We start from the raw sequence: 15,811 nt of genomic DNA, 5'->3' as shown, positions 1-15,811 counted from the left end.
TCGAGGAACAACGAGCCCTCGTCGCCAGAGCACGGGCAGCGGCGTCCCGGACTAGGGACCCGGTCAGCCTTCCCTTCAACTAAGGCATTGTGGCTTTAAATAAACGTTATCATCATCATCATCATCGCAAATGAAAAAAACGGAATTTAGTGTAACCGGCCTCCATGTGAAATGGGTCCCAGACAAGAGAGAATCTTGCCGCGTAGCCAGCAATGACGCTTTCAGTTCAGCATCCACTGACCATAGTGCCGCTACAGATAAGTGACTGCGCTGCTGCTTCTGGCCCAACTCCTTTAATGAGGCCTAACCCACTATAGGAATCTACGCCTGCTCCAGCTCGACAAGGACGCCTCCGCAGTCCTTCGGGTGGAGGAACATGACCGGCTTCCCGTGTGCCCCGATGCGCGTCTTCTCGGCCAGCATGCGAATGCCCTTCTGTTTCAGGTCGGCCACGGCTGCCTCGATGTCGTCGACCTCCAGGCAGACGTGGTGGGCGCCACCGCCTTTGTTTTTCTCCAGGAAGTTTGCGATGGGGCTCTTGTCGCCCAGCGGCAAGAGAAGCTCGAACTTGGTGTTGCCGACGTCGACGAACACCGTCGTCACCCCGTGCTCTTTCTGGGGTACCGGCTCGCTGACCTAAGCAGTGATCGGGAGACGGGAGCACAGATGAAACGCGGCAGCTCCATTTCAAAGCATCTACGAATACATGCGGTCCCTGTGGATTGCAAAACGCCACACACGAAATCGCAGCATCGACTGTCGAGATTGACTGCTGTTATTAATCGCTGCGCAAGTGGCTAAAGTTTGGCATAAACTACCGCGGAACGGCGTGAAAGTTACAAGGTATCACTTTGTAGCAACGCAACGCTTCGGAGTTTTCACACGGCTCAAATATGACCGAACTGACCCGAAAGACGCGGGGTCGATCCCGGCCGCGGCGGTTGAATTTCTTTGGAGGAGAAATTCTAGAGGCCCGTGTACTGTGTGATGTCAGTGCACGTTAAAGAACCCCAGGTGGTCGAAATTTCCGGAACCCTCCACTACGGCGTCTCTCATAGCCTTAGTCGCTTTGGGACGTTAAACCCCATAAACCAAACCAAACCAATCAAATATGACCGAAGTACTGCAATTTGGCTGTTTAGCGAGCTCCCAAGTCAACATTCACAAGATACACCAAACGCGCAAGCTTGTGTACAGGGAAAATAAAAGTAACCTTCGAACTGCAGCGTCTAGAGTCGGGCACTGTACTTGGATGTAGTGCTTGTTGTTGTAACACGCAGCAGATAGAAGCGTAAACTCGGGCTATCAAAGCACGCACCTTGAGCCCCAGTGTGTCCTTGTAGAAACTGGTGAGCTTCTCGAGCTGGAGAGTAGCTACGGCGACGTGATTAAGGCGGAGAATTTTCCATTTCTGGCGGGCAATTTGCGACGTTTGCAGAGATCGCACGAGAGGCCTGCTGGCGATTTGGACAACCCCGCCCAGCAGCGACTGCATTGTCCTGGAAAAAAAGAGTTTCGGTTTTGTTAACGGCGCGTGACAACGCGTGCAACGCGGCACGTTGCTGCATCCATACCTGCACAATTTTCAGTTGCTCAACTCCTTCGCTCCGTCCACGAGAAGCTGGTCTTGCACGGCTAGCTCTCGCTTTTTTCTTTGGAGTTTGGTGTTCTGCAGGAAACTGAATGTTAAATAAACACAATATCCCCCGGTGAGCGCCGTAAGTGCAATGAGGCTGGTCACTGCCCCCTTGTGTAGTTTGCTGTACAGGTTACTCGTCTTCTGCTTCCTCATAATTCCTACGCACGTCCGACAATCGAGCGACCATTCAACACTACGGCTTCAGCTTGGATTGGCTACCGATGATAGCATGGATCAACGTTTTTAGGCAGTTTCAGTTTCGCAGCACCGCTAGCATAGAGTTTCTTACTACTACCTAGAGGGAAAGCTGGCGGCGCTGCACTTCAGCCAACATGGACGCTCAAAGCATCATGGGGCGGTGAGCTACTTGTTGCGGCACAGTCGTAGTTTTTCGGGAACAAAGATGGTTGGTTGGTTTATAGGGTTTAACGTCCCAAAGCGACTGAGGCTATGAGAGACGCCGTAGTGGAGGGCTCCGGAAATTTCGACCACCTGGGGTTCTTTAACGTGCCCTGACATCGCACAGTACACGGGTGGCAGTACTAAGGCGTTTCATTCCGAAAACGTAGTTCGTGTGTGCGCAAACGACTTTCGCGCGAACGCAGTGTGCAAAAGCCATAGTAGTGAAGACGCGACGACACACGACGCTAATAAAAGGTTTTACTCTTCCGAAATGCCATTAAAAAACCTCTTAAAGTATCTAAACAAGAACATTTTTTTTAAAAACATATTTACTTTTAAAAGTGCGCCTGTTAATTACGAAATATTAGTTTTTTTAGTGTTCATCACTTGGCCAATAGGAAAGCTAGTCATGTCTTATTTTAGGCAAACTTTGCACTTAAATGCTTTTCTGCTCGTTTGTTGCAATCATTAGACAAGATATTGAATGTTAGGACGTTTGTAGCTATCAAACAGCTTTATTTTTTTTATTAATTTTTGGCCAAAAGTTACAGTTCCGCAACAAGTAGCTCACCGCCCCATGATGCTTTGAGCGCCCATGGTGGCTGAGGTGGTCACGTGGGGTCTCCATGCAAACTCCCATAGACGGCTTGCCACCGCTAGGGAGGTGGCTAAGGTGGCGGTCGAGGGAACTAGTGGCACTGTAATTGAGCTTTTCTACATCGCCTGCTGTTGCGGGAGTTTCGCTCGCTGCAGTAACGACAGGCTAGTCGAATTTTCAAGCTTGTTTTTGCGTGAATGGGGCTCGTAGTGATCGTGAAAACTCCTTTGTGATGAAATCTGTGCAACTGGTGACTTGAAGACAGTGTTACACTTGCCATCCTGCTTTGCGCCCGTCTGCAGAAACGGAAACGACGCCACCGATCATTTTCAGTGCAAACAACACTTTTTTACGGGGTCCAACCTCAGCCGAGAAAATTGTGTGAAGTTCTAATTTGAGGGCGACCCGCGTGACCAGGGCTGGTTACTGGCCGTGATAGTAGATGGCGCCAAAAGACCTGTGTCGCCAACGCGCACATTAAGTAATGATTGCAGCTCACGCCTAAGTTCTTCATAGGAATCGAAAGAAACCGATATCTACCGCCGGTAGAGGCGGAGGAGATTGCAATAGCCATTGCCATTGCACGACCAGGCGCGAAACACGTCGTCAGCGATATCAAAGCGGCGGTTAGGAATTTAAGCAAGGGTAGAGTCAGCAATCGGGCTGCCAAAATTCTGAACGAGTCGTCTCTCGCCGAAAGCGTGACTATTGACCTTTCCAAAAAGGGCCCCCTGGGCGCTGCCATATTGTTCCCTGGACTGCAGTGGGCACCTCGCGCTAGCATGGTGGAAGCGACGAAACGTCTCCTCTCTGGACTGCTGGAAACCGGTTCCGCCGCCGCTTCCACCGTGCTAGCGCAGTGCTCTCTGCAGTCCAGGGGTGGTATTCTCCCGGTGTCGCCTTTTGCGACATGTCGCATTAGGGCGGGGCCTAAAAAAAAATGGCTGAAGCTTAGCTAAGGTTAAGCCTAGTCAGATGCGAAGCATATTTATGGCTAGGCTTGGCAATACATGGCTTTCCTTGGTTGACGTTCATCCCGCTCTTCATCGGTCTCTGTGGCACGCTGAAGCTTTCGCTTCTCGTTCAAATCAGCCCTGCTTCTAGGCGGCATCCCAACACCTGGCCGCCTCGTAAGTGCCCGGAGAGCGAGGCAAGCTCAGCTTTATACCGCTGCTGTAGCGTCACGTGGTCAGCTGCAGCGCCTCTGATGTGGAGCCTCCACCGCCGCGGCCGACCGCGCGAGCCGGCAGCCCATCTCACCTCTGCTGTAACGTCATGTTGTCACGTGGTCAGCCGCCGCGCCTCTGATGTGGAGCCTCCACCGCCGCGGCCGACCGCGCGAGCCGGCAGCCCATCTCTCCTCTGCTGTGACGTCATGTTGTCACGTGGTGTCACGTGGTCACCCTAAAGGTCAATGGTAGCTCCACCGCCGCGCTCGACGGGCTGTAGTGTAGCTCTAGTAATATGCTTCGCATAAAATGGCCTGGCTTAGCTCATGGTTAAGCCTGGGATGCGAAGCATAGTTTTGCGGTCTGGCGAGCCGCCCTCTCCCTGGCCGACATCTCGCTGCTCAACTGACTCAACGAGTGCGTCGCCTTTTGGGTGACGTCAGTATCTCCTAGCGGTAGGAGCGGGAGTTAGGTCGCCGGCGGAGGCTGCGCGTCCGCAAGCGAGCGCTATAGTGCCTAGACTGGCTAGTGTGCGCAGCGCGAGCGTTTCGTACGGGAGGGCGAGGCCCCCGCCGCGATGCCCGCGCGGAGAGGCCGCAAGGGGCGCTGGCGGTCGGGAGGGTGCGCGAAAGCCGCCGGACTCCTGTCGTCTGCTGTCGCGCCGATACGGTAGCCTCGCGCGATTGCTCGTGTGAAATCAATGTTTGACAGACATCATCTCTTGGATTGTGAAGCTGGAAGACGCTAAACGTGAGCAAAAACACCCTGAAATGTTAAAGGCTAAGCGGCAATGCAAAGAGAGGACGTGTTTTGTTCCGTTGTGTCGAAGCGGTTATCGGTGAAGAAAAGGTATCTTTGTTCACTGCACAGGCGAACCTAGCACGGCATGCGCTGAATGGGAAAGTAAGATGAAAACATTTCGCGAACGAATGCATCGAAAGATCTTTTCAAGATTACGGTGAACGGCGTCGTGAATGAACTCACGCCTGAAGCCCGATGCTGTCCCTACAGTATTCGAAAATTATCCACCTCATCTTGTGCCTAAAAAGACGGTGAAAAAGAAGGTGCGAAACATTTGCGACCAAGGACCGGCACCTAAATAACGGAAGCGAAATGTTGAGCTGGTGGATCCCGAGTTGTGCTCTGCAGTCGACGGTGATGATACGCGGGTTGACCCTCATTGCGTCGCTCGTGGAGGCGCATCAGAGGTACTCCAGAGGCGTTCCGATTCCGAGCAGACAGACATTGCTACAGGACCGGTGTGTGATAGCGAAGCGATACTGCAGTGTCCGTGCCCAAGTGATGTTCGGCACCCGTTCGATGGAATTCTGATTCCGGTGACATGGATGAAGTTGCCTGCTGCGTCAAATGGCGCTTTAACTTATGTCTGTTGCGAGACCGAAACTGGTGACTTCTCGAAACAATTCATCGAAAGAATGGTGACTTTTGTAAAAACTTTGCGTGAGCACGGTTCTGTAATTGCCACAATTTACTTCCGAGGAAGAGAAAAGGAAAAGCGCGTGCTTACAGCCCGCCATGAGGCAGAGACATTAATCAAAGAAATGGCGCTGCGTGGCCTCTGTAATGGATGTGGCATGACTCCTGTTGAAGGCAAGCACACTTCATACAGAAATATGTACTTCGCAGAGAAATGCTTGCTGACCACCGATGGAAAAGGAGAGTCATGCTTGCACTGCAAATATTTACGGAAGCTCTCGCAGAACAACATGTACAGAAGAAAAAAAGACGAAAGATCCTTGCATTGACAAAAAAAACAACAATTTTTCTCGTGCTTTGAGAAAGACAAAGAAAAGCGTGGCCAACGCTCAGCATCATGTGACCCAAATGAAAGAGCAAAACAATGCACTGAGCGAAGAAGCACTCGAGACAAAAATACAGTCACTCCCGAAGAAGCAGCAGTTAGCTGTGAGAGCTTGTTTCCTGGCCGCAAGACGAAAGTCTCTGAGCGGCATGCCTTATGAAGATGCCTGGATTGAAGAATGTTTGCTAATGAGGATGCGGAGCACAAGGCTCTACAAGCACCTTCGGAAGCAGAGCATTATGATTTTGCCTGGGCGAAAATGCTTGCAAAAATATCTGCAACGATTTAAGGGTGCCTTTGGTCTGAACACGAAGGTTTTTGAGGCTTTAAGCGAAAAGACCAAAAGCATGGATATGTTCAGCCATAATCGTAACAAGTTCTCTTTACTTTGAACTTTTAAAATTTATGTAAATTATAGGCTACAATGGATTCATAATAGCGTAGTGTTTTATCTGTTTCCGTACTAATATAATCAAAAGCTGTAAGTTTGATATCCTGCCGCTGTGGCTAATATAAAATGTGCTACTCTATCACACTCAGAGTTAATTTGTGTAGGTGAAGCCTACACAGTGTCTATCTGTTGCTGGCTATCTTTGACAGTTTCTATCTGTTGTCACTACAATTGAATACGCGCTTTTTCGTACTTTTTGTTGGCCAAAAAGCATTACCCCCACTCGCACTTCCCCTTTGATTAAACATATTGCATTCATTCTATTAAACCGAATTATGTGTTCTGTGAAACGTGTTTTTTTTTAGTTTGAATTCTATCAACCGCTTACGCTCGCGTGTGCTTACATTTGGTTAGCGTTTGGTTTGGTTATCCCTGTCCAACCCTCAGCGGCGCGACGCGCAGCGACGCGTGCGAGAAACCGGCTCGCCCCGCCGACGCGCGCGCTCACCCTGCACCCTCTCGCACCACAGCGCCGCTATGCGGCCGCCGCCGCAGGCATCACCTCGGGTGCCACCGCGCCGCCCGCGCTCAGCACACTAGCCAGTATATTCTAGGCACTATACGAGCGCGCGAGGCCCCAGCTTTCACAGCTGTTGTGACGTCATATCACGTGGTGCGCCGATGAAGGTCAAGTGGTAGCTACGCGGCCGTGCGCGGCGCAGCAAGGAAGAGCTCGGTTGTGCGAGTAATATGCTTCGCATAAAAGTGCGTACAGTTGCTCGAAGAAACGCAAAACGCCGCCGGCACTTTCGTCGGTGGTGCTTTCATTCACTCCGAGCATAGTGTTAATATAACCAACTCCGAGAAGCGACAATTTACCACTGCTGATTCACTAGCAGCAGTAGTTTCGTATCTTTGATAGCAAGAATATTTGCCATCACATGACGTCTAATGTTAAAAAAAAATGCTTGCAAATTTAAAGGGTCAGTCTACTGAATTTTATCGACCATATTTTCTTTGCGGCAACCGATAGCTCTTTACTCAAATTACCGTTTAGCCAGCTGTGGTGCCAAGAAGTGCGATAGAACCTTTTAAAATAGAATTTATTGATGTGGGAACCAAGGTGGGAACACATCAATGGGGCGCCGGTCTTTCGCTTGGTCTCATCTCGCCTATAAGAAAACATATAAGAGATAAATTTGCTTTATTTTAATAATTAGAGTGACGATTCTGCCGCTCCTAGGAGTAAGTGGAGAGTCGGTTTGTTTACAGCAATGGTTCCCGTCCTGACAACCAGATATCGCCACTATAGGCTGAGTTTATTTTTGCGTCTCTGCTAGCATACGCTGAACTAAAAGTGGAAATGTGCCTGCGTTTTGCGTACGTGTAACTATAAATATTCATATGATTTACAGAAAAAGCAAGCGGTACGCCTTCTACAGTTTACTAGAACAAAACGTGCGTTTCTCTGACATTGGGGCATACAAATGGTACGTAGTATATTCACTTAGGCTACTACAAAAAAAAAGACTACCACCTTCTTGAACAAAATGAACGTTTGGGGTCGCCACCATGCATTTTTACGCGACTTTTAACGCCGAAATAAAATATAACTTCCTGCCTAAACCGGGAGCAGTTCCCTCGTTATAGATGTTATAGGGTGCCAACTACCAGAATATGCCATTATTTATACACTCATCTCGGTGAGTAGACTGACCCTTTAATATAAACTCGCTTTACTTCATTTAAAGGGGTGGAGACACCAAATTTTGAAGCTATAAAAAGCCTCCTATGGGATTCCTATGTATGCAAGGGCACTCACAGCCAGGTTAGGGTGGCTAGCCAGGCGTTGGACACAACAAACGCTTAAAAAATATTTTAATTCGGTTCCAAAGATTACCTAAATGCTCACGATCTAGACCCATCGCTAGCGCCATCAACACTGACGTCACAAGGTGGGAAGAAAAATTAAAGTTTTAGTGACGTCATACCAAAATACAGTGACGTACGATGAGCGGGGCACAGCCGCGCGAGCGCAGTCGACGCACCAGCGAGCTGCATTTGCTGCTAACCGCCCCTCGCTCGGTTTGCGGCGCGCCATTGCGAGCAGCGTCGCACCGTCCGATTGCAGCTCGCCGCCTGCGTCCGGCCTGCTAGATGTCAACGGCGGGCCGCTCGCGGCAAACGCAACGACGGGAAGCGGCAGCCACTGCGAGCGCGGAGAGCGGCAGCGTCATGATGACACAGGGCGCACTCCTTGGAGCCGGGCGGCCTGCGCCAGTCTTCGTGCCGACCGCCGGCATCTGAAGAACGCGATAGTATTGTTTGTTCACGTTCATAGCAAACCCTGGGATATATGAATATCAAAAATGCATCGTTTCTGACGATCGTTGGCAAATACCGAGTTCCTGGTAGAAGTGATGACTGCGATGCAAGCAAATTTCATCCCATAGCCGGTTTTGTGCTGCTGCTACCTGGTGCGGTTCGCCTGCCGTCTGCTAGTTCCGTTGCTGAAGACGTCGTGGAAATCGAACATATCTTTTATTATCGGACGAGTTCAGAGTAAAGGGGTGCCGAGCGGAGCACGTTTCTGAGCGCTCGCCAGTCCCGAAGCGCCCTCAGCTGCGAAGTCAATGCGAAACCAGCTAGGCCTATAGCGACGACTAGGGCAGTCTGGGACCAGCGCGCAGGTCGTCGCCCGGCGTTGCCGCAGGCAGTGTCGTTGCCGAAAGATACACTTTTAGCACAGACATGCTGTCGTATCTCGAATCTAGGAAGCATATCCTTTCTGGTAGCATGGCTGTTTCGTATTTTCTTGTGCGGACGTGAAGTACGCCGAGCCTGCCGGCCGGTCGGCCAGCCTGGATACCGTCTGCCGACGTCATAAACGCGAGCTGAAGAGTGTTCTTGACGTAAATAATAAACCATGGGACAAGAAATGTGAAAAAATGTCATTTTTTGAGGATCGCTGACTAATACTGAGCTGCTAGTAGAGGTAACAACTGTGATATGAGCAAATTTCTTGCCACAACCGCCTCGCAGCTGCCGACGGTCGGGTCCGGCTCGCCTGGCGCCCGCTAGCTCCGCTGCCGAAGGCGTCGAGGAGATTGACCATACTATTATTTTATTGTGAGATGATGCTGTCGACACTAAAGCTATTTGTAGGCCTTTTATTATAGCGCAGGCGGCTTCCGAAGCGCCGGCCGCTTGCGAAACAGGCTATAGGCCTAGCGACGACCACGGCAGCCAGGCAGTAGCAGAGCTCGTCGCCCTGAGCGCCCGCGAGCGGTGCCGTTGCCGAAAGCTCCCAACATAAGCAGGCATGCTTTGTCGCTGCTCGAGTATAGCTGACAGTTCTGATAATAAGACGATCTTGTCTTTTCTTGTGATATTTGTACACCATCCCAAGCAACGCTCAGGTACTGCTGCACGGCGGCGAAGTGTGACACCGGTTGTGGGCGCAGCTTGGGTAGAGCGGCGCAGCGATGCTTACTGGCATTTTGCAAAGTGTTTCGCATCCTCACGCGAACCCGCGAAGGCGATATTAGCGTGTGATCAAAAAAAAGTCGATGACCTCACTCATTGGAATCAGATCTGTCAGAATCCGAGCTGCTAGCCATGCCGTTGTTTTTTCATGCGCTGGTCAGCACTGTCAGCACGTGTGTGAGAAAGCAGACGATGCAGCAGTAGGTGCGTCACAACTTTTGTGGGCCAACGTGACCAGGCGAAGTAGTTGATCTTCCCCCTCTGTGACGTCACTGTACAACTCGGCGTTCCGAAACCGAAACCGAAAATCGTTCACCTAAAAATGCGATAATAAATTATTCACTGTGCATATATGAATATTTTAGTGTGTATCATGCTTCCTGGAGCCATAAGAAGCGTTTGAAACTAAAAACGCGCGAACCACAAATTTGGTGTCTCCACCCCTTTAAGTCTAAAAACACCGCGAAAAAGCTCCAAATCTATTTTTGTTTCGTTCCGGACGGTTGTGCTAGGTTTCGGCTGCGTTTCGGGCAGTTGCAGACGGTAGCAGTGTAGCTGGAGGTCCCATTAGGCTTGCGCGCTCCAGAAGCGAGAGCGTATCTCAAAAACTAGGCTGAATTGCAGCTTAAACTTTATCGTCGAAGCAAGGTAAGTCATAGCGAAAAATGGCTGAGGCTTAGCTTAGGTTAAGCCCAGTCAGATGCGAATCATATTGTCGCCGAGTTGCATATCGAACACGCCGCTTGGCTAGACGTTCTTCACGCTCTTCATCAGTCTCTGTAGTACGCCGCAACTTTTGCTTCTCATTCCAACGAGCAGCCCTGTCTCCAGGAGGCATCTCTAACCCGTGTACGCCTAGCAGAGGCAGGCGCACCCCCTTGTATAGGCCTCTTGCGCTGGAGTTTGAGGTAGCGTGGCGGCGCCTGGTGGCAGCAAGGAAAAGCTGGCTGGGTAGTACCAGGTTGGGTAGTAGTGAGCGCTGGCTGTGGCGGCGTACCTTTCTAGCCTGCGTTTTGCGTCGATTCGCACGTTTTTCTGCACTGTTGTGAGTGCGACGAGGCTCGTCACTTGTGACCAACCACGCCGCGGCCTGGCCGTGGCTTTGTTTTTAGAAAACCGACGCTCCGTGCACCTTAGGACGAAATGCAGGCAGCAGAAGGAATCTGCGACAAGCGTCACCGTCGTTACTGCTGTGTCGTGGGCTGCCACGAGCAAGAAGGTCTGAATCCCAATATCAAATTCTACCGTTTTCCTTCAAGGTCTCACGAAGCGGAGCGCCGGGCGCGCTGGATAGCTGCAGTTCGACGCACTGAGTAAGCGAACCTTCGCGTTGTGCTGGCTGCTTCGCCTCCCTTGATGTTTGTTTGGTTATCCGCGTTGCTGAAATTCGTTCTTTTTGCACATGCAGTCCGGACGGCAAACCGTGGGATGCAGTGCCGAACACCAGGATATGCAGTCGTCACTTTGTGGGTAACGAGCAAAACAATGTCAGTCATCCCTCATATGTACCTACCATCTTCCACGCGGTCTACAGCCGGTCTCATCCTCCTTGTGTTCGTCTTCTTTTGGCGCCTACCTCTCTCAAAAAATGTATATGTAGGGAGCAGCCGCATATGCAGGCGTCGAATGAGAATTTATGCATTCTACAACACAACTTGTTTAGTACATCTCTACATAGGCAGTTGGACCAAGCAAGCAGCAAAAAGTGTACCATGACAATCACCAAACAGTAGGGAATGCGCAACAGAGCAAGCAGCAAAAGGCGAGAAACGAATACATAATTCAGAGATCATATCAAGGGAATGCACAGCACAGCAAAGAGCACAAAAAATGCATGGTATAATTCATATGTCATGTCAACATCTCACTTCAGATAATCACTATTAAGGCAAATCGGCATATCAGCAGGCATGGCTGGTGGTTCACGACTATAGACCCGGCCACTGAGACAATTGACAATTCGACCGGTGCAACGTGGTGAGGTGGCCAGGTGCGTGCAAATGACCACAAATGGAGGGGTTGATTAGGTGCGAATTCGCTGCGCAGTACGAGCAGCCCAGCGTCGAGAGTGAAACGTGCACATTGTCGACCTCAAACCAGCACGTATGTGGCAGCGCGGCATCACTGATAACAGCGAACGTGTTCGAGCGATGTCGTTTTAAGGATGAAAAGCTACATCAAGAAAACGACATCAAGCGCGCAGCGCACGCGCTCGCGCTGCAGCGTTATTCGGCTGCGAGCTCATATATGCATTGCATCATGTTAGCATTTGCTGAAGGAACAGATGGCGGCTACTACAAGGCAGGCATGACTACTTGTTTAGCGAGATGCAGTGAACAAAGACTGCAGGAGGCCCATCGTTTCGTGGCATGCTGAAAGACCGCTGCTGGCGCGGCGTGTACCGTCGTGCGCTCGAGCAGTCCCGTATACCTGTCTGTTTAGCGCTGCTGCGAATTCATATATTGCAAGTATTTCATCGCGTTGGTGCATGCGCTTAAATCTCGAAGCGTGCAGACCTTATCTGAAGTTCAACTTCGTATGCGACTCTCTTCACTTGCGAATGACACCGCGCTGAAACTTAGCCGCTTATTTCTTGAACAGAGTACACGTACTTGGCGTCGCATAATTTCTTCCCTTTACACAGCGCGCCAGCCCTGAAAAAATCTTCGGCGCCCGATATTCGCTGTAGGCCATGGCACAGCACAAGCGAAAGTCGCGGGTTCATACTGCCAACGTGCTTTCCGAAGCAGACGCCAGAGCCCGGTACTACCCAGCCGAGGGCAGAGGGCGCTCTTTAGCACCATTTTCGCAGCGCCCCCTGGGCAATGCAAGAGGTCTATACCGCTATAGTGTACTAGAATTAAGAGTAGTGGGGCGAGTGAAGCTCCGCGCCAGCGGAGCGCGTGAAGCAGGCGGCGCCGAAATCTCGGGCCGCCGCGCGGCGGCGCTGCTGCGCCTTTCACTTGGCAGCCCCCTCGTACTCCGGAGCTCGCTGCGATAGGCGCCGGCTTGCTACACGGGGAGCGCGCTCTGCCTTGGAGTGCATTTTCATGCTGTTTAACATAGGTGTAATTCTCCAAATTCCATTGTCAGAAGACAATTCAGTGTACCCCGTGACTTTCTCCAGGAAACAGGTAGGGGCCATCCACTGACCGTACGAGAAACGGAACACTTTGCGCGGCAATCTTAGAACGTTCGCGCATATACGTAGGGTACGCGCGCTGGTTTCAACAAGATCATCGTGGGCAAGCGTTTTAGAGCGCAGCTCTTTGGCGTCCGTTCCTGGGTTTCGCGTCGGCGTCGGCCTCGTAACCAGCTCCGCCCCCCTTTCATCCCCCCAGCGCTATCGGCGTCAGCGGCATCAGTCAGTCGCTGCTATCTCTTCCCTCCTCCCTTTATCGTGTTGTCCGCTTGCTGCGCGCGCTTCTGCCCCCATCGTTTGCCGCTGGGTGTACACGCCGCCCCCCTCCCCCCTCTTCCTGCGAGTCTCCGGTTGTCAAAGCGCCGGCTCGAACTTAATTCCTTTCTTCGCTCCTCCTCCAATGCAACCCCTGTGCGGTGGCAATCAGAGAGCCAGATCGGTGGCGACGGATCTGTATATGTGCACCGCCCGAGACGAAATTGCGAATACGTGTGAAAAATAAAACAAAAAATTCTGTGATAGCGCATACATGTGTTGCTCGATTTCTTTGCCTCAATCTATCGAAAAGGTGAAACAGCTTATTTGCTGCGCTCAAATTTCGCATTAGGAAGTAACGTAATCGTCGGTAATTTTTTCCTCCGTACGTTAATTCATGTGCGTCTTGATTTCACCTCTGCTGCGCTTTGCAGCCCATGATATTACGAGATGAGCAAACCTCGGCGGAGGAACTATTGTTTTGCTCCTGGATGTAGGACCGGCTGCAGTGGAGTGAAGGATGCTCCGAAGTTAACATTATTCGGGGTTCCTGAAGACGAAGCAAGGCGCCGCACATGGCAGCGCAACTTGCATCGTGCGGACAAGCCCCTAGAAATGACAGATGCCGTGTGTGAGCTGCATTTGGAAGAGAAGTACATATTAAGAGACTATGTGCATATCATCAACGGCAAGGAGGTGCGCATATCACGTGGCAAGCCATTTCTTTCGCCAGATGCAGAACCAAAAATTTGCCCAACCTTCCCGCGTATCTGTCCAAAAAGCCCTCGCGCGAGAGGCCAGCAAAAAAAAGAACGTCTTCGCAAGTGCCCAGTGACCTGTCGGCCAAGAGGCAATGCACACAAGGGGATATATCACCGATTACTACGTCCCAGAATGACGAAGCAGAGGAGTTATGTCAGCCTCGCGAGAATTATGCGTTTCAGCTAAGCGAAGTCCCTATCTGAGCTCTGGGCACTGCACAAGTTTTTTTTATTTATTTTATTTATTTGAAAATACTGTTGGCTGTGAGGCCGTTACAGTGGTGGGGCGTGACACTTGGAAAGCAAAAAGGTTTCGACGATTATACAAAAATACAAAGTGAATCTTCATCTATACAACTACATGCTGTTGCTTTCGTCCACGGCTCCCTCAATTGTGAAACACACGCTATCAGCACAGAGAAATCTGTGTTCATGAACTATGGAGAAAGCCCAAATACAGTGCTTTGCCGTATGTTTGTTCGCAAGACACTGATTTCCGAAAAGGTTTTAATCTCACTGAGCGAAGGGGAGCAAGTACTACAAGAGGCAGATTCTTTGAAAATTTGTAAAGGCGTGGGTAGACCAGAAGAGTTCGTCGGTGTGACGATCACAGAAAGACTCAAGCCGCAGATATCGGATATCAGCGGATATCGTCAAAGGACTGAACAGCGAAAATAGCGCAAAGGGAAAAAGAGCCAAACTTGCTAAGCTGAGCAGGAGTGTGTACAATTCGCGGCAGTCAGTTCCACCAATGCAGCTTTGCGTTTTCTCTGAAATATTTGCGAATTATTGCAAATAAAGCCATTTTGTATATATTTCCAATGCAATCAGACTTTTCACATGCCTATGTGAGCTACAGTGAACGCTCGCCAGCCATAAGTCACACGGAATGTTTATGACTTTACAAGAGAGAACTATCTGCCTTTCTTCCATAAATGTCTGATGTAAGATTAAACCTCGTAGAGCCCGAATAACTTGAGGAGCATACCTGCCTGATCACCAGCTACTCGACGAGCTGCTGCGAGCGAGCGAGCGCTTGCCAGGTGAAGGGAGCGGCAGCGCCATCTGTCGGCGTCGGCGCAAACAGCTTCAGCCCGTAGTAGAACTTTTTGACGGGTTAGTTGGTACATTGTCTTGAAAGAATGTCGTACGCCAAAAAAGGACGAAACAGGAAGGAAAAAACACAGAACAGGAAAGAGGAGCTTCAGCCCGCCGCCTTCCCTCGACCCACTACTCCTAATTTTAAGCAAACAAGGGAAGGGGATTGAGGGGCTCGTTATAAATATGAGAGAAGCCAACAGCCACAGAAACCAAGGGGCACAGGGGATTTTTTTAAATTAATTTATTTATTTTGTGGTGTTGATCAATTAGAATATTACTGAAAATGTTATCGCTTAAAGGTAATTGATTAGAAAAGCAGAAGAAAAAACAACCACATGCCGCCGGTGGGATCCGAACCCACGACCTCCGAATTACGCGTCCGGTGCTCTACCTCTGAGCTACGGCGACGGCTGTCAATTCTTCTGCTTTCGGGGGTATTTATGTTTACAAATAACCTAACCTTGAGAGTGTTCATCAGCGCCACCCACGTTCGTAAGCGGCGGACGTAGAACGTCCTTAGTTACCGCTGGTGTGACGTAGAACGCCATCGAACGGCGAGGGTGGAAGCGGTGTGAGAACCCTCTTATGCTTCCTATGGCGTCAAGGCTGCCAGAACCGAGGCCCTCGCTAAGCAATTAAGCAAACAAGCCCTACTGAAAAAAGTTTTATGAGGCAATAAACTCATACAGTTTATCAGACAAATGTCATAGAGTTCTCATACAAATCACATAAAATTATCATTCAAATGTCATTCATTTCTGTGAAATCATACAGTCATCATTGAGATATCATAGAATATCATACGAATTGCATAGATTGTATGATATTCTATGATATCTCTATGATGACTGTATGATTTCACAGAAATGAATGACATTTGAATGATAATTTTAGGTGATTTGTATGATAAGTCTATGACATTTGTATGATAAACTGTATGAGTTTATTGCCTCATAAAACTTTTTTCAGTAGGGAGGGAAGGGGAATGAGGGGCTCGTTATAAATATGAGAGAAGCCAACAGCCACAGAAACCAAGGGGCACAGG

General features: G+C 50.1%; 1 protein-coding gene and 1 pseudogene across 1 annotated transcript; one reads left to right on the top strand and one right to left on the bottom strand.

Moving 5' to 3' along the window:
• Positions 1 to 277: 277 nt before the first annotated feature.
• On the bottom strand, positions 278 to 1,852 carry LOC149339063 (methylmalonyl-CoA epimerase, mitochondrial-like). Its single transcript, XM_089547882.1, has 3 exons — positions 1,575 to 1,852; positions 1,319 to 1,499; positions 278 to 636 (listed from the first exon to the last, which is right to left on the bottom strand). The coding sequence occupies exons 2-3, from the start codon at positions 1,493 to 1,495 to the stop codon at positions 322 to 324; spliced, it is 492 nt and encodes a 163-aa protein (XP_089404008.1). The 5' UTR covers positions 1,496 to 1,499; positions 1,575 to 1,852; the 3' UTR covers positions 278 to 321.
• An 11,277-nt stretch (positions 1,853 to 13,129) lies between these two features.
• LOC149339062 (uncharacterized) lies at positions 13,130 to 14,343 on the top strand (annotated as a pseudogene).
• Positions 14,344 to 15,811: the final 1,468 nt, after the last annotated feature.

This window comes from Amblyomma mixtum, chromosome 6 (assembly GCF_055824585.1).
Source record: "Amblyomma mixtum isolate Tamu chromosome 6, ASM5582458v1, whole genome shotgun sequence".
Classification (NCBI taxonomy): Eukaryota; Metazoa; Arthropoda; class Arachnida; order Ixodida; family Ixodidae; genus Amblyomma; species Amblyomma mixtum.
The sequence above is the reverse complement of the archived record's forward strand: the minus strand, read 5'-3'. Positions and strand labels throughout refer to the sequence as shown.